The 20,789-nt window shown below is 52.7% G+C and overlaps 2 protein-coding genes across 2 annotated transcripts; both read right to left on the reverse strand.

The window, feature by feature from the left end:
• Positions 1-134: 134 nt before the first annotated feature.
• LOC116790391 (steroidogenic acute regulatory protein, mitochondrial-like) lies at positions 135-3,352 on the reverse strand. Its single transcript, XM_032695282.1, has 7 exons — positions 3,289-3,352; positions 2,917-3,039; positions 2,051-2,196; positions 1,607-1,765; positions 651-835; positions 347-440; positions 135-236 (listed from the first exon to the last, which is right to left on the reverse strand). Exons 1-7 carry the CDS (start codon positions 3,350-3,352, stop codon positions 135-137), a joined length of 873 nt encoding a protein of 290 aa, XP_032551173.1.
• A 5,389-nt stretch (positions 3,353-8,741) lies between these two features.
• LOC116790392 (microsomal triglyceride transfer protein-like) lies at positions 8,742-20,400 on the reverse strand. Its single transcript, XM_032695283.1, has 19 exons — positions 20,226-20,400; positions 18,939-19,120; positions 18,596-18,739; positions 17,993-18,100; positions 17,241-17,357; positions 15,994-16,133; positions 15,761-15,914; positions 15,101-15,258; positions 14,716-14,884; positions 14,160-14,267; positions 13,821-14,033; positions 13,499-13,713; positions 12,793-12,890; positions 11,525-11,646; positions 10,888-11,115; positions 10,439-10,563; positions 10,043-10,213; positions 9,619-9,766; positions 8,742-8,799 (listed from the first exon to the last, which is right to left on the reverse strand). The coding sequence occupies exons 1-18, from the start codon at positions 20,290-20,292 to the stop codon at positions 9,619-9,621; spliced, it is 2,667 nt and encodes an 888-aa protein (XP_032551174.1). The 5' UTR covers positions 20,293-20,400; the 3' UTR covers positions 8,742-8,799.
• Positions 20,401-20,789: the final 389 nt, after the last annotated feature.

Genomic DNA, 20,789 nt, shown 5'->3' on the forward strand with positions numbered 1-20,789 from the left:
AGATCGTCTTGTTCCAACTCCCTTCCGCTAGACCAGGTTGCTCTGAGCCCCATCCAGCCTTGCTTTGAGCCAGGAATGAGTCTCCAGCTCTGGCCCCTTTGCTCCTGCCCGGGCAGAGCCCGTCTCCCCGCAGCTCAGGGGCCCGCGGTGGCAGAGAGGTGCCGGTGGAGGTGCTCGATGAAGTCGGCTTGGGATTGTGGCAGGACCCGGTGAAGCACGGCTGTGGGGATCCAGCCCTGGGGGAGAGAAAACACCCCCAAGGTTGGTCCTGCCGGGCCAAAGGGAGGAGGGGGCTTTGCACAGTGGGGTGTGCCCCCCTCGCTGTCCCTGCCCAGGTGGCACTTGCCTTCAGGTCCATGCTCAGGAGCCAGGTGAGGCGGGTCCTGCCGGGGTCCCCCGCCAGCGGCTGCAGGACGATGCAGCTGAGCCGGGACTCGGCCCTGCAGGGGAGCAGGCGGTGAGGGTCTCCCCCGGGGGGCACACGGGGGCAAGGAGGACCCAGAGCAAACCCAGCGGGGACTCAGCCCTCGGCGTGCCTTGCTTGCTGTGCCCGGTGCCCACGTTCAGGGCTGCAGCGGTGGCCCCCCCCTTCTGCAGAGACACGATACCCCGTGACGGTCCTTTTGGGGGGAAAGGGGGGGTTACCTTACCTGATGCGCCCTTCCTGCGGGGGCAGCGGCTCGGCGCGGGTGGCAGTGCCCACCAGGTAGATGGCCGCGCCCCTCCTCCCGCGGTGCCGCACGCTGACCAAGTCCCGCTGCCCCACCAGGTTGCCCGGGCTGGGAGTGGTGACTTCGTGTGTCACCAGCGTGTCCGTCCCGACGCGCCGCAGCACCTGCCGGAGCAAGGAACACGCCAGGAATTAGGATTAGGCTCCCTGTGGCTGCCCCTCCGGGGACATTTCTGACACCCCCTTACTCCTCCCCCTAAGCCACCGTGGGGACAGCGGCGGGGGCAGAAGCAGCAGCGAGAAGAGGTTTTTGGGGCTGGCACCTGGTAATAATTAAATTCCAGTCTCCAAGAGGGAAAAAGGATGATTTTGCATCTTTTGGTTTTTTTTATTATTTAATCTATGATGGGAGCTTCTTGATGCTGTTTCTTTTCCAGAAGGCACAGGTAAGTGGTAGCTATAAATAAGCAGAGGCTGGGGAGCATCTGAGCCAGGCTGGGTGAGTAAGGGGAGACTTTCTGGGGCTGGCAGCTTCCTTAGGGATATGCTGTAATTTGGGAGCTGAGAAAGAAGCCCAGGACAACACAAGCTTCCTACAGCGTGAATATATTTGATTTTGCCTCTTTTTTTTGAGCTGTCTGATTCCTCTGACATTAGAGTCTGAGTAATGTCAGATTCCCTGATACGGAAAAACCTCTGTGAATTGGCACCATGAGGAATAGAGAACTTGGAAATGACACATTTACAATGCCGTGCCAGCAAAGCGCATCTCCTCTCCCTGGGGTGATATCCTGCTCTTGCAGGAGTGTGGAATTAGCTTTAATCCTCCAGCAATGTTAAAACTGCCTATAAATATGGGGGGTTTTGGGTGCTGGCAACCCTGGTAAGGGAAATTTTTGGACCATCTGCCCATGGTGGCATCTTGCCCCACCTTACCTTCACCTGGCTGAGGTGTGGGTTCCACTGGGGCATCTGCTCCATCCTCTCAAACAGCTCCTGGTGCAGCTGTGCCACCGGCACAGCCAGGACCACCTCTGCCCGAAACACCCTGCCGAGCCCAGGGAGGGCAGCGCTGGACACGGCGGCACTGGTGTCCTGGGGGAGCAGAGAGCCCCAGTCACCCCTAAAACTGGCACATCTGAACCATGCCACTACAGCCCTGGAAGTGTCCAAGGCCAGGTTGGACGGGGCTTGGAGCAACCTGGGACAGTGGAAGGTGTCCCTGCCCATGGCAGGGGCTTGGATCTGGATGGTCTTTAAGGTGCCTTGCAACCCAAATCATTCTGTGATTCTGCAAAGCAGATCCTCCCTGGACTGATTTCTCCCCTTGAGAGCTTTTCTGGCACGAAGCAGCCAAGGGCGGAGGGGGTGAGGGTTTACCAGCACGGGCTCTGCCTGCCAGCTGGTGTGCTGCTGCAGGGTGCTCAGTGCTCGCTGCAGGGCCCTTTCTCCCTGGCGGATGCAGGAGAGGTCCATGCTGGAGGACTGGCTGGGGCTGACACCTCTGGTGGGCTCGGGGCAGGGAGCTGCAGGAGGAAGGCAGAGCAATGTGAAACACCCCCCTAGTCCCACTTTGCCTGTGGACATGGCCGTGGGTACAGAAGTACAAAGGAGCTGGAGCAGGAGAGGCTTGCTGACCCAAAATCTTGGATCTTCCCATGCAACTGGTCCCCTGCTGGGCAGAGGGATGGCTTGGTCCAGAAAACCTTGCTGGCTTCCATCTGCTGTGTCTGTGCTGACTGCTTGGAAAGCTCTTTGAAATTGCTTTCCAAGGCAATTCCCAGTAACACCGTGGTACAAATTGCGCGTTGCTTGGGTATTACTAACATCACACAGGCGGCCTTTGGACCGAGCCACACTTCGAAAAAAGCAGATAAATTTGCCAATTTTCAAGTCTTTAGGTAAGTGGTGGAACTAGGGACACAGCAGGAGTGCAGCAAAACACGGCTAAGTGCCTGTGACCTCTGCTAAAAGCTTTGGCTGCCTCTACAGTGAGCAAATGCTATTTACCTTCCCACAGCCTCAGGCTCTCCCACTAACCCAGCTTGCCATCAGCACAGGGAATGCTATTTAGCCAGCAGAGAGCTGGAGACCAGCCCAGCAGTGAGAAGACACTTTGTCCCCCAAAACACGGGTCCAATTTTGCGGGAGGGGGTGCATTTTAATGCACATCCCTCCATCGTGCTGCAAGGAGGCTGTGAGCAAGGCTAGGAAAGGTGGGACCCACAGGCCCGGGCTGAGCTTACCTGTGTCCTTCCCCATCAGCTTCTGAAGATAATGAGGAATTTTGGAAGGCAGGCGATGGGATCCTCTTGCCACCAGCCCTCTGATGTCCTTCTGTACTGCTGCAACAGCTGCTGTCTTCAAGCCTAAGGGGAGAGGCGGGTGGGCTTTGGTGAGCACAGAGCAGGCAGGGATGATTCCGTGGTGCCCCACATCCCTGCTGGGAGGTCATCTGCCCTGGGCCCAAGACTACCCTGTGCATGATACAGCACAGGGGGACCATAGATGTGACATTGCTAAGGAGACACCCATCTGATGCAGACTCGACATGTCTTTTAGGACCCTCTGTCCTGCCTGTTTTTCCCGAGCTTGGAGGGGAGGGGAGCGGGGCTTACCGGGCAGGCGGCGGAGGGGATCGTGGGCGATGCCACAGCACAGCTTGCCGGTGGCTTGCAGCATGGCAGGAGCAGGGATACCTCCGGGAACGCGCTGCATCCCGCCGTGCCTTTATAGCCCGCCCGAAGGACGGCACCTGCTGATAGGAGCACGTTGCCGGACAGCAGCTGGGAATAAGGAGCGCTCAAGGACAAGGCAGGCGAGAGGAGGGGCCGGAGGGAGCAGCCAGACTTCTCTCTGGATGTGCACTCCCTACCTTTCTTCCTGCCCTTTGCAGGCAGCTATGAATGAACTCCAGGGCATGGCCAAGAGGGGACACTTGAGTGGTCCCCAGTGCCACTTTATTGAGGACCGTGGGGGCAAAGGCAAGCTGGTGGCACTTGGAGGGAAGGAGATGACAGCAATGTGGCTTTGCTCTCAGGGAGCGTGGAAGCTGCTCATGGAAATGGGTGCTTCCTATGAAAACTTCATAGATGTGGTGGTGGTGATTGATGCTGCTGTAATCCCTCAAACAGTGCTTTATTTTCCTCTTTCCTTCTTCACTCCCTTCTAAATGTCTCCTGCAGGCCTCGGGTGCTCACAGGGATGGTGGGATCATCACATCCTTTGGCAGGAAGTTACTCAGTCCTTCCCCTTGTGTTTTTAACGACCCCTCTTAAAAAGTTAAACCCAAACCCAACCACGTCACTCCTTAAAATACAACCACACTGGATTCCTCTGGATCTTTGCAGCACTTGTTTAACAATTTCGTTATTAACACTTGTTTTTATAAATGATTGCAAATTGCAAATCATAGAAGTTATCCAATGTGTAATAATTTCAGTTGTGTATAGCTTTTCTGACTTGCTACAGTGACTACACACCACATCTTAATTAACTATGTGTCAAAGTCAAGAGCAAAGTACATAATATTAAACTCCACATTTTCAAGTGCTTTGATTTTTACCATGGAAAAGCTCTTCCACCTGTCTGTTGCCAAGTGGTTGGATGCTTCCCTTTCACATAGCAGACCTAGGGCTCACTGCACCTTCCATCTATGAGGCTGCAACAGCCAAAATATTGGGGCAGAGAAGGATTTTCGGCTTTAAAAGGCACAGGAAAGACCTCAGGGGTTGCAACTGGTGTGGTTGTGGTCAGTGGGTTTCTTGCCAGGCCAGGTTGGACAGGGCTTGAAAGAAGCTGGTGTGGTGGAGGGTGTCCTGGCGCTGGCAGGAGGGTGGAACGAGGCCAGCATAAAGGTCCCTTTCGAACCAAACCATTCTGTGATTCTTTGATTCTATGAGATGGGCCAGAGCAGGTGTTTGGCCCCGTGTCACCCTTTGTACCCTTGTCCCACACAGAACTGGGCCTCTGGCTGTCTCTTCAAACACTGCTAATACCTGTTTCCCTATAGAAAGGAAAATACTTGCATTCTTGGCCAAGATGGAGTGGGTAGAACAATTTTCTAGGAAAATATCAGCTTTTTCCCCTGGGTTTTGGACCTGATGTGCCAGAGGGTTTTATCCCAGCCCTGGAGAGTTGTTGGCTCGGCTCAGCCAGTTCCCAGGCTCCCTGCCTGACTCACCAGCCCCAGCTTTTCCTGCAGGGATAACCTCATGGCACAGCTGCTGTGGTTTGCCCAGCTGTGTCCCATTGCAGCTTCACAGCTTTTCCCCTCCACCCCTGGTGGCTGGGCAGGTTATAACAGCAACCCTGCTGGTTGCTGCTGCATGGATGCTCCGCTGCTTACCCACAGTCTGCTCCAGCGTGACTCCAGGGTGCTGTGACTCCCAGATAAGTGTCCCTGTGCACGTCCCAGGCTTTCAGGGAAGCCTTGCAGGTTTGTTGGTGTGATGTGCGTGGCCCAGGGCAGCTGCAAGTTCTGCAGCAGAGGCTTGGGATATGCAACTGCAGCTCTGTGTGAGGTTTGCTGTTGTCACAGTTCAGTGCTGGGATTTACACCACTGCTTTGGTGAGTTCCAAACCACTTTTTCTTTTAATTTTTTCACGGAGCCTGGCAATCACTGGGGCTCAGCAGTGAGGAAATACGATCTTTTTATTACAAGCTGCCGAGGAAGGAGAGAGCAGTGGCTGATCAGAGTTCTGCCCCAGTGCTTTAGACTCAGCTCCCAGGGAGAGCTGCTCCCTGCCCACGGTCTATGCTCTCACACACGTTCCCCTCACTTTTGTGCACACTTTCTCGTGTTAGTTTTGCCTCTGGAGCCAGCTGGGATAGACAGGTAGATAATGTTTTATCGCCCTGTTTGGTGAGTGGTGTCCATGCGCTCTCCTGAGGGCTGTAGGAGATGTCCTGGGAATGGTGTGGCTCGCGGGGGAAAAGAAAATATGGGAAATTGCCTGTGATGGCAAGCCTGGAGGCCAGGAGAGGACGGCATTGCCACCCAGAACCCAGCTCAGGGCGGTAAAGGGCTGCCAGGGGTCAGCCCTGACCCATCACAAAGGTCCCACGACTCTGAGTGCCGATTGCGGGACATCCCTGCGGGGCCGGAGCGGAGGGGCTCTGTCCTGACATCTCCATTAGATTTGGCTGCAGCCACTGGAGGTCACTGCTGATCTGCAGCTCCACGTGCAAAGCCACTCCTGGAGAGGTGGCAGGAGCCCTGCTCCAGCTCCTGGCTCTGGGCTGCTCTGCCTCTCGCCCCTTGCAAGGTCCCTCGGAGCTGGGTGGTGGCTGTCCTGGGGGATCTCCAGCAGGAATCAGACCTGGCACCCCACCCCTCCCTGTATATCCCTTTCCTCTGCTCGTGGATGAAAGGACCGTTTGGGGAGGCTGAGGGAGATGGGGGTGGCTATCCTGGAGAAAAGGAGACTCGGGGGGGATTTCTTACCCCCTACAACTTCCCGACAGGATGGTGGAGTCAGATGGGGGTCGGGCTCTGCTCCGGGGGAGCAAGTCACAGGATGAGAGGAAACAGCCGGGGGACGTTTAGACTGGACGTGAGGAAAAATTTCTTCCTGGAAAGGGCTGTCAGGCACTGGCATAGGCTGCCCAGGGCAGTAGTGGAGTCACCATCCCTGGGAGGATAAAAGATGTGTAGATCTGGCACTTGGGGACATGTCCGGGTCCCTTTCTGCCCACTTAGACTGAGGTGGCTCCAGCCCAGCTCCATGGGCACAATGCTGCCTGTGCTGAGCAACCGAGACTGAAAGGTCCCTTTAGGAGGGTTTGGAGCCATTGCCAAAGAAATGGGTGACTTCACTAAAAGGCCCATGTTCCTTCACTGCCTTTGCTGTTTGAGCATCCACCTAGGACTGAGGAAAAAAATCTCGGGAAGGGACCTGGAAAACTTGAGGGGTTTGGTGGCTCAGCAGGAGAGCAAAGCTTCCAGCAGCAGTGAAAACTGGTAAAATCTCAATTGAAATGTCATCACCATTTCCATGGGATCTGGAAATACATTCTCAACTCCAATCCCAGCTATAGGACCTGGTCCCTCTGGCAGGATAAGGCTAGAAGTTCAAAAATTAGGGTAAATCTCAGCTGAATGACAAATCTGCCTCTCTGAATCTCCTTTAGAGAAGGAGAAAGGGGAAAGAAAAAAATGGAAAAGGTCCCAAATGGCAGGAGGGTGCTTCTTGGGTTTGTGTGAGGAGCAAACACCAAAGCTGAGAGGTTTGGGGTCTGAACAGTTCCCCCCAAACACCTGGGAGAGCAGTGAGTTTGGATAGGGACTGTGCAGGTGGTCACAAGGGTAGTGCCTGCCAGGAGGGGTTATAGCATCTCACGGGGGTGTAAAACACAGCTGAGCCAGCCCAAATCCTGCCCTGAGACTGGAGGAGTGGGAAATCACAGGCTGCTCCTGGTGAAAGGGCGAGGCTGGGGAGCCACTGGGACTCTGAGCTGCTATCAAAGCTGCAAAGCTGAGCAGGGCAACAAGGGTGATATGGGCTCCCCCCTCTCACGGGCACACAGGGATCCCCCTGTTCAGACCCGAGGGCAAGTCCCCTCTCTGTGTCCTTGGGGCCAGCTCGGAGAGACTGCCCTGTAATCAGCAGAGCCTTGGTGCAGGGGAAGCCCTGATTTTAAGCAAAAAGTCTTGGATGGCCTCCAATACCTCAGCAGAAGCTGGCAGGAGAGGGTAAGGCAGGGTCTTTGGCCCCATGGGAGCCCCCTCTTGCGTGGTTGTTGTCATCTCTAAGGGTGCTCTGGGGGCTCTAGGAGCAGAGCTGGCCCTCACACCCCTGTTCTGGAGCCCTGATGGGGCATTTAGCCACATGTCTCTGGGGCACCTTAAATGCAGACCTAGACAGTCCCTGGAGAGCTTTGGCCATGCTGTTCCTGCCAGAAGTGCTTCTCTCTTCTTCCCATCCGTGTGTCCAGAGAAGTTATAAGAGTCAAACAGAGAAAATATAAAAGCACATGGCATTTATTTCTGTTCATAACCAAAGCACTGGTAATTAGTGTCCCCAGATGGAAACCCAAACAATTTTCCTCCCCCTAAACCAGGAGACTCAGTGCTACATTGTCAGGCTCATAATTTAAACAATATACTCAATGTCTCTCTTTTTCCCTAAAAAGCATGTTTTATAACACACAGAAAAGGGCTAAAAATATTTCAAATGCACATTATTATCAGGGAGGAATGAAGAAATACTGCTTTTTCTTCATGAGCCTTCCTCCAGTGCTGGAGAGGTGTTGGGTGGTGGTGGCTGGTAACGATCCAGCTTGAGAGCAGAGAGCAAAGCAGAAGAACAATATTTACTCGAAGCTAATTGTGATTTTCATAAATGGTCGCCAAAAGAGCCCAAATATCAGCAGAAAAGGGAAGCTGCTCTATCTCTTTGTTGCTGGAACGCTGCCTTCCACCACTCAGGGTGGAGGGAATCTTATCTCCATCTGCTGCCTCGATTAAAAGAGAAGGGGAACTGCTGTTCAGGAGATAAGAGAGGCCAGAGGCTTCTCCATTAATATGTAAACTTTGGATCAAAAATGAAGATGAGAGGCTGCAGGCAGGAGTCACCTCTGGATTGATGGGTTTTGAGTCTGCAGGCACCAGCAGAAGGCACATCTAGTATGTGCTGGTCTTGATAAAGAGGAGGAAGAGGATGGGATGATGGGATGGAGGTGTGATCCCACTGTTTAACTTTCACAGTTTGGGTTGAATTATGTCCACCCTGAAGGATGTTTACTTGAAGTAACAGCTTTGTAATGTTGGTCCAAACTCTTCTGTGATAGATTCTCACATCCAGGAGGGACCATGTCAGTCAAACAGGATCTTTTGCCCTCTGTGGTGGCCACATCTCTATTTGTCCAATAGGATAGGCTGCACCACCAATTACTCATTAAAAAAATAATGATACCCAAGGTTGGAGAACTTTTAAAACACCTTGGCAGCTTTGAAATCATTTGGTTGCCCAGCTGAGTGTGGCTGACTTCAGATTCAGCTCTGTGTGCCACCTCTTAGAGCTGTAATTTCTCCATTTTCATCGTTTTCACTCTGTCCTAGGGTTCATGGGTTTTAATTTCAAGGTGTTTTTAACGACCTCAGATGATTCCTGCAGTCCTGCCTATCCTAGAAGGAAAGAACACATGGAAAAATTCAGGTGTGGACACTAGAGCAGGAAGCCACCAACCACATCCCTGGCAACAGAGTGCAAATTTCCCCCCAGGAATAAGAGGATGGCTCCAAGCTGTGAGGGGGGAGCTGGCTTGCCTTTGCATGCAAATAAATGCAAACACCTTCATTTAAGCCAGAAAGAACATATAACATTTTGTCTTGCTTCTCTGGCTCTCTCCCTGAGAATTATTCTGAGGTGAGTATCTCTGAGGATGCATTAAAAAAAAAGTTAAAAAACGTCACACCTCCTCCAGAGATATTTTTTTAACGTGTTCCTGGACAATTTGGCAGCCACAAAAGCTATGTGTTAAAAGAGGGTCATTCACTCCCTCCACTGGGGATTTCCTCCCAGCTGGCTGCAGATGTGCTCCCTCCTGACTGCTTTGATAAATGGGGAGCAAACGGGGCATTTGGGGGTGTAGGCTTGTGGGAGAGTTTCTTGGGCTGTGAGAAATCATGGCCCTGTTTTTCACAAGGATCAGCCCGGCTTCCAGCAAGGCCTTACCCATGAAGGGCAAGAGTCCAGGTGGGGGAAATCTCAGCCTTTAGGATGTGAGGGCAGGTTTGGCTCCTCCAGCCCCGAGCAAGGGGTGCCTCTGGCTGTCCTGCAGCATTTCCTCTTGTGGCCTCTTCTGGTGTCCTTATTGCAGCATTTTTCTGACTCAAAGGTGGTTGTGGAGGGGTTGGGCAGGGCCCTTGGCAGCTCATGTTGGGTTCCCAGGGCTGTGAGGCAGAGACAAGGCACTTCTCCAGTCCTGTAGTGCTCTGACTCACCTATTCCTTTTCCAGGGTCAGCAGGAGGTTGCAGACCTTGGAGTTGGTTTGGTGCAAGGCAAATTCCCTCCCGGGCATGGTGCCACGCCTGCCTTTTCGAGTGGTGCTGCTCTGGCTCCCAGCAGACTTGGAAACCGTGAAGATTTCTCTGTGGGACAAGGTAACAGCAAGATGGTCAGGAGGCTGTGCTGGTGGTGGACCTCATTCCAGACCAGCATACTCACCATCTCCTGGTGGTCTAGGGATGGTGCTTCCACCCATGTTGTCATGAACTTGCACTGTCCTTCCCCCGTTCCCACCAATTTTGACCCACCCTGCTCAATAAGTGTAAAGCCATTAATTCCCACCTTCCCCCAAGAAATCCTCCTTTATCTCAAGCACATCATGATGTTTGTACAGTATCTGACTGTACCCAAGGACTTACCTGTACGGGACCTGCTCCTCTCTCAGCTGCAGGCACATGAGCACGGGGCTGCTGGAAAACCTCAGCGTGGTGTCAAAGTGGATTGAGGTCTCCACCTCTGTCTGGCTCCTCAGGGTGGCTTGGAGGAAAGGGGAGTCTAGTTCTGCCTGGAAATCCATGGAGAGGCTTCCCCTGTGGGATAGAAGCACATGAGCCTGATCACTGAACAACGGCCCTGTGCTGGGCACCGCACACTGGTACCAAACAACTCCATCAACACCTTAATTTGAGGTCTGGCCATGGAAAAGTGTAACCAGGCCCACCAGGAGAAGAGCTGGGGACTGTGGAAAGCCACACTGGGTGCTGAGACCCCAGGTACCCACATCCCCACAGCCAGGCAGTTCCTCACCCTCTCACCTCGTGTTGATGCTGGTTTTCAGTTCCTGCTCCCAAATGCCCACATCCATGTCGGCTGAAATGTCAAGTCCCAGCCCACCCTGGAGTTTGATGGTCACTTGTAGACCAGACTGCAGAGGAATGACCTGGGAGATGGAGAAGGCAGAGCTTGCTGTGACTGGGCACTGCCCTTGCATGAGCGGCTCGCACCGGCAGTGACTTGTGGCTGCTGGAACCATTTATCCCAAACCTGCAGCAGGGTTTGCAAGGGAGGAACTCCAGCCATGCCACTTATGTCCCATGGCAAAGCCACCCATCCATCCTGCTGTTTACCACCACCCAGACACATCCAGCAGTGCCACCTTGCTCTTAGATTTGTATCTGTGGTGAGTAACAACCACTGGCTCACTTTATGGGATTCACTAGGATTTGGCATGGAGGCAGGTCACTGCTTACCCCCCATCCAGTACCTGGTGATGATCCATCAGCAGGAGGTTCCCTTTGACCACACTTGTGGGCTCTCCACTGCTCAAGAGGACCTTGGCCATTAGGTCTGTGTATCCCTGGAAGAAGACGATCGGCCGCAGCTGAACATCGAAGAAGGTGACAGACATCCCGGCCATGAGCTCCGGCTCCTCTTCCCCGCCCGAGATGTTCTCTCCCATCATCGACTCCATCCCTTGTGCTTCAATGGTGACCTAGAACACGGAGGTGGGACATGTGTGAGCGGCACAGAGCAAAGCTAGAGAGTGCTTTGTGTCCCACAGCACTATTTGAGTTGCTATGCTTGTCCAACCCTTGGGTAGGCACCCTTTGGATTGGGAGATCAGCCTGGAGTGGGTTGAATGAGGCATCCAACCTGAGCACCATGAGGTATCAGTGTCAAATCCTCTGTTTTTCGGGGGAGCAGGGGGCTCCTTTTTCCAGAGCAGGTGTGTCCGGCTTCACTTTGGTGATCTGGGTATGAATTTACTATTTCTGGGGGTCTCTGCACACTGAGTGCAGAGGTGAGGTCAGGCACCCTAAGAAGGTTAGGAGGGGACACAGACAGGGCAGTGGCACCACGGGATTGGTGCTGTCACCCCCACCCCTCTCCCAGCAGTGCACCTGAGCTGCGCGGAGCCGCCGGCCGCGGCTGAGCAGCGAGAACTCAGAGATGCTCTTCCTCAGGAATCCTCCCTCCAAAAACAGCAGGTCCAGCCCGAAGGTGGAAAGCAGGTCCTGGGTGACTGAAAGGCAGAGAGATGCCCATAAGGATCCCTGGACAGCACCTGGCACACCTGGTCTGGTGGAAAGTGTCCCCGCCCACGACAGAGGGGTTGGGACTAGATGAGCTTTAAGGTCTCTTCTAACCCAAACCATTCCACGATTCTATGATCTCTCTTTGTACATGAGTCACTGAATGGTGGTGAACCCCAAATGCTCTGAGAGCAGCAGCAGGGCTGAAGGCTGACGTGGAAATACAGAGGCTGGGGATGGGATGGTGCAAAGCTGGGATCCTGGTGAGTGCACCCCCTGCACTCGGTGTCACCACATCAGTGCTCAGCAGGACAGGGTGGTTTCTTGGAAAAGCTCCTCCAGGAATTGGGAGGTCACTAAAAGCAGGATGCTGGTGGCTCCTTGGTAATTTGTAAGCCTCCTCAATGGAGGGTATGGCTGGTACTGTAGGGATGGATCTCCTATGTTGGCCATTCTGTATCTGATAAAACTACATGATCCAGAGGGGAAAACTCTGCACCTTCTCCTCCCATTCCTGCAATATTTGAAGGATTCAGCATTGCAAGGTTGTTTTTTATTTCCCAGGTGTTGGCTATTCCACCCTCACTAACCCCCACAAAGCTAGACTGAGATAATTTGAAGAGGGACAGAAATGAGAGCTGAGGGATGAAGAATTAAGCAGTTATTTAACAATTGTTGCTTGTTGCAGTCTCTCTGAAGTTTGATTTTTTTTTTGTTGTTTTCTTTTGTTTCTTAATCTCAGTATAAGGATTCTCCTTTTTGAAGAGCTTATTAAAAATACCAAAGGAACTGAGGAATGGAGTGAAATATCTTGACTTAGGAAAAGCACAGAAACTCCCACCTATTATTTACCATTGGTTTCAGGTCCAGCTGAAGCTCCTCTTTCAAATTAGCAGGATTTGGGAAAAGTATGTGGCACAGCCTAGCCCTCCTGCTGTAGGGGTGTTAGAGAAGGGTATGTTTGTATCTCAGGTGATGGCAACCAGCTGGTGTTGGGGGACATGCTCAGAAACCTCACACAGAGATTTTGGGGCATTCTATAGAGTTTAAGCCTTTCCTGGGAGCTGCCTTTCCCTGCTAGACCCTCTTTTAGCCCTCTGAGGGGACCATGGGATCAATGTCCTCTGTGCTGTCACCTGTCAGAGGTCCTGAGAAAGAAGAGGAGGTGCCAACTTTTGAGAAGAAGTGGTAGTTATTTATCTGCGGGACTCCCATGATGTCTTTCCTTATCTTCCTGGAAGCAAAAGGGAAAGGGTATGTCAGCACTGGGAGGGAAGGAAGAGAAAATGTCAGTGGTCGTTACACAAGGCTGTGCAAAGGAGGAAATATAAATTTCCAAGGTATTTCTCTTGGCTGCTGACTGCCCAGAGCAAAAAACTGAAATGAGCAGACATGGGCTATCCTGGAATTCTCCTCTCCCCTGGTTTATTAGGATAAACCAGTCAGACATTATGGTGCAGCTTTTGTTTAGCCCTGAAAAATGCGAGTGCTTGGTTGATTTTGTGCAGATAGGAAGATTAATGCAGAGCACCCTGATACACCAAGATACAAATTGTGCACTGCCCTGGCAGCCAGAACTGCCTTGGCCTCCAAGGACTCTGCTGAAAACGTGAGCCTGGGTCCCACTGTCACAGGGCAGGATGAGGAAGGATGCTGGGTTCTGGCTGGCTGGGTGGCATCTGCATCACTTTTCTTCCTCCAGGAATTTCCAGGCAGCTCCCATGCCAGCCTCAGGCAGGGGTGGTGGCACATATTAAAGGCATTCTGGTCAAAAACTACAGATGGAGGAAAACAGTGATGTAGAGCAGGGGGAGAAAACACAACCTTCCCTTCCAGGCCCACCTTGCTGGGTGGTGGTGGGCATGCAGGCTGTTCTGGACCTTCAGCAGCAGCAATTTTGCCATCTCTGTCTCCATCTCCTGGGTGGCCAGCAGGATGTTGATGACATCCATGGGTGAGGGGTGGTTATCCAGGAGTATTTCTGCAGCAGCCAGGCGACAGGTTTTTTCGTAGCTCTTCCTCTTCTCGTGGAAGATCCTCCTCATTGCTCGTTTCACCTGATGCAGGAGGGAAATGAAAACGGTGCTGTGATGTGCAAAAGCACCCCAAGAGCTTGGTTTTGGGTGGGAAGAAGACACCAAGCCTTGGCAGCTTTGCTTCCTACCTTGCTGGAGATGTTCTGAGCGGGGAATCGCCGCAGGGCAGAGATGGCCGTGGTGGTGACAGCAGCAGGACCCTCCTCAGCGTGCTCCAGGAGGGTGGGGATGGTTCCAGGGAGCATCGCATTCCCCAGGGCCAGCAGGTAAATGACCACCTCAGGGTCCTCCTCGGCACTTCTCAGCCCCCTGAGGATGGTTTCCAGCCCACGCTCCACCTCCTGCTCGGGGTTTGCAGGAGGGCAGAAGAGGAGGAGAGTCAGGTGAGGGGAAGGAGACATTCTGGGCATGCCTGGAGCTGGGGGATGTCTGAAAAAGCCAAGCATGAGGGTTTGCAGAGGACCCACCTGCAGCCCACACAGCTTCTGCTGGCACAGCTTGCCCACCAGAGAGCCCACGGCAACTATCCCTGTCTCCCAGATCTCAGGGGCCAGTTGCTTCCCATCCAGCTTGTCCTGGGCATCAGGAAAGGGGTATTATTATGCAGGGAAAAAAATGGGGGAAGATAGAGAGGAGGAGTATGTTTTACCTCTTATCTCAGAGCATTCATCACAAAAGTGAGGAAAAACTTGCTCTTACCTGCCTTGAAGGAGGCCATGTACGGTTTAATTGGATAAACCACTGATTTTTCACAGTGGTTTTAATTAAGCTTTTGTTATGTGTAATGTACTGACATGAGGCATTCTCTGCTGAAAGTTTTTCCTCTGAGGACCATCAGCTCCCATCACCAGTGTCCCATTAAACATACATAAAATAACCCCATGAGCAGGAATATTTATTTCTACAGAAACATATTTTCCTTTTTCAGGAAAACATGCTTGCTGTTCCCTCCTGCATGAAACGGGGCGTGGATCCAACCCAGATGCAGGACCCTCAGGGAGGAAAGGAGATGTTCATACTTACTAAGACCAGGTGGAGAAGCTCTCCCGAAGGCCGGGGAGAGAAAGCTGCTGGATAGAGAAACTTCTCCAGGAGGGACTTGGGCTCCTCCTTGCTGAAATCCAGGAATTCTGAGAGAGCTGCCAAGGAAGCCGTTGACTGTGCAGCCACTGCTGCCTCCACGACGAAGGGGCTGGAGCGAGAAAAGGGAGGTCATCAGTGGCATGACCCTCAAAAACCATGCAGGGCATTAAGGAAAAGCAGAGTACCTTGGCACTACGGCTGCCTGGAGCAGGGATGGGGTATGGAGCAGCACCAAATGACCCCAGCTGTCTCAGCCAGGAATGACTCTTCATGCCAGGGTTCTACACGCAGAGAATTTTGGCAAGAAAGCTCCTGGCAGTCTCACCGTGTCTCCTCAGGAGCTCTCCTCAGCAGCTCCAGAACATCTCTCTTCTTGGCGCTGCGCAGCATCTGGATGAACCTCTGGAACTGCCAGGCAGTCGCCACCTTCGAGGGGTCTGTTTTGACTCCCCATCTGTCAAAAGCCTTCAGGTGGGCTCTCAGCTGCAAAGGTGAGGCTTGTTAGGTGGGGTTTAGCCTCTTTTCCCCTGTTATCATGGGATAATGTTTATACTTGGGAAATATGTAGGAGTGGGAAGGTGCCTATGGGGGTCATGCAACTGCTTGCAGGCATCGACTGCAGCCTCACTCCCCCACTGCTGAGGGCTTGTGCTGAAGCCCACACACCCCAATTTGTGGTGAGTTCCAGGAAAAGAGCAGGAGAAACTGTAAGCGTCGTGTTGTTGCAATTCCAGATTTCCTAAGCGAAAAGCCTGGAGGATTTGGGGAGGCAGAAATAATCCCTTGTTTATCCTCTCCAGCCCAACCTGCAGTGGGAATATTTCCTGCCCTCAGAGCTGTGATGAGTTTAACCCAGCTCTGTGTGCTCCTGGGGCCGCATCCTGCCCCTCCAAAAGTACCACTGTGTTTTAACCCTGAATCCTACAAGTGCCCAGGTTGGGGGGAGAGCATGTGGTGAGTTTTGGGGGTCAGTAGCATCACTGACCGACGGGCAGCTGGTGCAGACCCTCCTGAAGGGCAGGCTGGCCATGCCCAGAGGCTGGTGCCGTCCCTCTGTGCCAGCCAGCACATCCTCAAGGCTTTGTCCAGACACCTCTGCTGGACCAGGCATTGGAGGAGACAGTAGCTGGAGCTGCTGCCTGTGGAGGGAGAAGAAGCCATTGGGAAGCGCTTTGTGATTTACACCCTCTGTGGCTCCCGGCTGGAGTCATCACTCACCTCGAACTGATCTTGATGCTGGAGCTGGACCTCAGGGCTGGAGCCAGCACATGGCTTTCCTCTGCCAGGGCCGACTGGAGGAGGTTGTCTTTCACCACATACTGGCTTCTGCTGCTGGGCTGCCACTCAACTCCAAAAACCTTGAAAAAGGAAAAGCAAGGAGGAAAAAATGCAATCTTTTCTCTCTTGCCCTCTCCTCAGGAGATTTCTCTCCTCTCTATCAGCAGAAAAAGAACTTTTCGGCCCACAGAGTCACCTGCTTTGCTTGCAAAATGTAGGAAAGGGAAATCTAGAAGAGCCCAGCTTCTTCCCAGATGTGGGAGAAGGCAGCACCAGGAGAGGACCACGGCAAAGGGATGCTCTTGCCTGTGGCTGATGTGGGAAGACTGGTGACACCACATGGACTTCCATTACAGAGTGGTGTCACCTGGGCTCAGCCACAGCAGAGGGAACAGGGGATGCTCCTGCCTGGTGTGGGTGGTTCCTGGAGACTGCAGACCGGGAATAAATGCCTCCTAAAGCATTGCTCTTCCTCCAAGCCCATTCAACAGTGTCAGCTCCAACACAGCTGCACGGCATGGGAAGAGGAATGGCCCTCAATGCCCATTCCTGGGGAGCATCAGCGAGGACACTCCCCAGGCAAAAGGGAAAGCAACAGCAATTTCCACCAAGCCAATGCCAAAAAAAGCTCAACTTCTCGCCGTGCTGCGTGGTGACCTTGGGGAAGCTCTCTGGATTTCCTCCTCTGAAAGGAATGATGCACTTGCTGGACTTCACCTCTGCCTCGGGAGCACCAGGAGATGTTATGGGAGCGGCTGGGCCCACACGTGGCAGGGCTTGGGGAAGGGGAAGAGCTGGACCAGGTGCAAGTGGTGGTTTTAGGCAGCAAATGGCATTAGTGATGGTATCACCCTGTGACTGTCCAGTGTTGAGATCCCTGCCAGGGCCCCTGGGCTCTCTGTGGTGATGTCTGTTTTTATATTGAATTCAGCAGAGTTTATATATTTTAAAAAACCCTTCAGTTTTGATCATGGCAGCTATAACTGCATGAAGATCCACAGGATTTAATCTATTTATGTCAGGGCTGAACGTGGGCTACTGCTTTAAACAAAACAAACAGAGGCCTTTGGTCCTGTCAACCTAATTCCCAATCCAATGAGTCTGAGGAGTAGAAAACATCAACTGGGGGATGGCCCTGATGTACTTGACATGATCTGAGCCCACCACAGAGAGAGTAATGAACTTGCTTTGTTTACAGAGGTGAATCCAGAGTTTGGTTTTGTGCAGCTGAGGAGATCTTTGGTCTTGGTGACGGAGTGGTTGGACACGGCATAGGTGACTTGGCAGCTCCCAGAGGCATCCTCCTGAAACACAAATGTGAGTGACCAGGGTGGGTAAGGGTGACCAGCTTTGATCATCCTCAATAAAACAACCTGTGTAGAGGACAGACACAAAGGACAACCCAATAAATAGAAAAATCACCAAAAAGCTGGAAAAGTGGGCCAAATTTGGGGGGGTGTTGGATAGTTCCATGTCCATCTGGTCATCTTTGCATTTCAGGCTGACACCAGCAGCAGCATCTTTGTGCCTGCATTTTGGGTTCTGAGATTACTCCACGTTGTTCACAGGTCACTCCAGCCTCCCTGAGCTCTGGAGGGAGGGATTTCTTAGCTGTTTGCTGGCTGCTGGCAAAGCAAGTCCTGCTTGGCAGGAATGCTTGCAGAGTTTTTTCTCCACTATTCCTACTGTCCAGGGAAAAACTACTATTTTGTAAGTGTGCCCATTCCTGAAAATCGTCTAGAGATTATTTGAAGTCGTCTGCCTTTCCAGCAGTCATCCTTGCTCAGTGCCCGGTTGGAACAGCAAAGCCTGTGCTGTTTATCCTGAATTTTGCCTCCTCTGCTGAAGCACCTGGACTGGCTGTGCTCCAGGGCCAGCTCTCCTGCTCCATCATGGTCCCTGGCTTTTGGGCAGGATCTGGCCCCAGCTCTGCACGTACCTCCACCGTGGTGCCGGCGTGGGGCTGCAGCTGGAGCAGACTGATGATGCCTCGCTTCAAGTTGGAGATCAGGATGCTTTCTGCTTCATTCCCGTAGAAAGCTTTGACCTGGGGGGCAAGAGGTGGTGCCTGGCTGAGGGGACATCTCTGGGGTCCCTGCAGGCTCTCTGCTGCCAAAAGGCCTCTGCCCTGCAACCTGAGCAACACTCTGTAAACACCTGAAGAGTTTTCTCATGGAGGATTGTATCCCTCAATAGCAAGAGCTTTGTGGATGCATGTTCACAAAACTTCCCTTTCCTCCCCATCCCGGTTTTCCAAAGCCTTAGAGAGGAGAAGGTCAGAAAGGAGCTTGTATCCCATGGTTAGGACTGAAGAGCTTTTAACATGGGATGCTGCAGCCCCTTTGGAGGATGGGGCTCCATCTAGGATCATATGGGAGACCAGATAGTCCTACACTGGGCACTCTGTCCAGTTTCTTCTGCTCTGATATGAAATCAGAGGTGGAGTAACAGATCCTATGGGCTTCATAGCTGGGAAAATTTGGGATGTGCACAGGAGTGCTTTGCAGAGGGCACGGACAAGCCCAGGAGGTGTCCAGCTAACCTTCCCACTGTTCCAGGAGATGAACACCGGCTTCTGGAGCTCTGCCTTTGCCTCCTGACTCAGTTCAATCTCTGCAGGGGGACCTCCAGGGCCATCCTGGCTCCTCTCCTCATCTGGCTTGTGTTGGGCTTCCAGGTCACGGATCTATGACAGCAGAAGATGGCAGAGAGCAGTGACCGAGCGTGTCACACTAAGGCTGGTGTGTGTTTTACCTGCAGGCGATGGATTTTGTCAGAGAGGATGTTTTCCAGATGACTTGGGCTAGAAAGGGAAGAGGGCTACACCTCCTGGGTTGCTCCCAGGAGGAGTATTCCAGCTGTGGTGGTTTTCCCACCCTGCACACCTGCACCTGGAGCAGCTCATCCCCGCTTTGGTCCCTCCAGAGCCGGCGCACATGGACCGACGCCTGAGCCCGCAGCCAGACTCCCCCAGGGGATGGTGGGGCCACATGGTCCAGCTGGACATCCAGGGTGTAGTGGTACTGATACAGTGTCCTGGGCTGGAAAGAAAGTGGCTGCAAATCCCCTGTGGAAAGATGCAAGGGAAGGATGTTGAAGGGAAGCCAGCACGAAACTCAATCCCTCCCCTTGCTGCACCCAGCAACTTCCATCCTAGAGGGGCCCCAGACCTGTAGGGATGCTTGAGACCTGCACCACTCTGCCTCCAGAAGGGTCACTTCTGTGCTGATGTGGAAGTATAGCCCATGGAAAGGTTTCCATGGGAAATTATCTGTGCCTGCTTTTGGATATTTGGGTGTTCTTGGGGTGTCACCTTAGGCTTCCAGTTCTGCCTTAGAAGTGATGGCCAGAGTGGGAGCTCTGCTTGGGCACTTCAGGACTTTCAGGGAGTGCCAGAGAAACACACTTTAATGCTGAAGTAAGTTTTCTGAGCATGCCCACAGACAAGAGGGATATCTCACAGTGCCTGTTCAACGTTAACTGGGGCACAAAAAACATTTGTAGGGGAGAAGAGAGGTCATATTCTTCATATTATGTGTTATCCATGAGAACTTAATTAAATCACTGACTTTATGATAAGGCAAAATGAAGTTGATGGGGCAGCTTTAGATCCAAACTCCCTGCTTTAAACTTATTTATCTAGAATTATTTGGAGTCCCTTCTCTTGTTCATATACAAATATGGCTGTAGCGCGTGCGAGGTGGGGTGTTGCCTTTGCCATGACAAAGCCAGTCAAACCTATTTTCTGAAGTGGCTTGAAATTCTCCTGCAAATCTGATGCACTTGCTGGGTTTCTGAAATGTTTGCTTTTGTTATAACAACAAAAGACAGGAATCAATGGAAATCCAGCTCATTCCCCGGGGCTTTCCTCAGTGAGACAGACTGAAAAGTTTTTATAGTTCTGCACTGTGTGCAGTTTAAGCAGTTCCAGCTCTCTGGTTTTCCTCATCCCCAGGGAGGACTTCCAGGATCCCCAAAATATCCCCGCCTCAGGAGATGCTCAGGCCGTGTGCAGTTTGGCAATCACTCCTGCCTACCCAGCTGGAGTCTGGGGACATATTGGATTATGTGGAGCCAGGGAGGCTCTTCGTGCCCTGGGATGAGCATCTCATCTCTCTGGGCATCCAAACCCCATCCTGCCCCTGGACCCAAATCAGCCCAAAGTCTCTTACCTTTTGCTGTTCTCAGGAAGGAAAAGCAAAGCAGGCAAAAGCATTCCAAAAGTGCCTGCGGACTCATGGCGGGCTCTGGGAGCCGGGCGGGAGACAGGGAAGGAAGGGGGGCGAGAGAGGGACTATACAACAAAAGTGGGCAAGATTAGCAGTGTCAGGCCATGGGGCCCAACCTCCTCCCAATCCCCGCCTTACACACCCAAGGAAAAGCAAATAATTAAACCTTTGTACCAACCCCCAGCAGCCACGGAGGGTTTGGAAATCATCTGAGCTTTGCCAAAGACCGGCGGGAGGGGAGGAAAGCTGGAAAAAAGAGCTGCCAGAAGCAGTGGGGGGTGGGGAAATCGCCAGTTTGCCTTGATATGGGAGGGGAATGCTCAGAAAGCTGCTCTGTCCCTTGGTGATCCATGTCTTCCCACCAACAGAGAAAGGGGAAGAGACAGTTGCTTTCAAAAGCAAAAAAGACCCAGGGGGAAGGGGGGAAATGCTTTTCCATCCTTTTAGTTCGAGAGTGAGATTTGCAGCCCGGAGGGTCAAGTTACTTAAAGGGCCAGGCTGGAGGGA

Source organism: Chiroxiphia lanceolata, chromosome 8, assembly GCF_009829145.1.
Source record: "Chiroxiphia lanceolata isolate bChiLan1 chromosome 8, bChiLan1.pri, whole genome shotgun sequence".
Taxonomy (NCBI): Eukaryota; Metazoa; Chordata; class Aves; order Passeriformes; family Pipridae; genus Chiroxiphia; species Chiroxiphia lanceolata.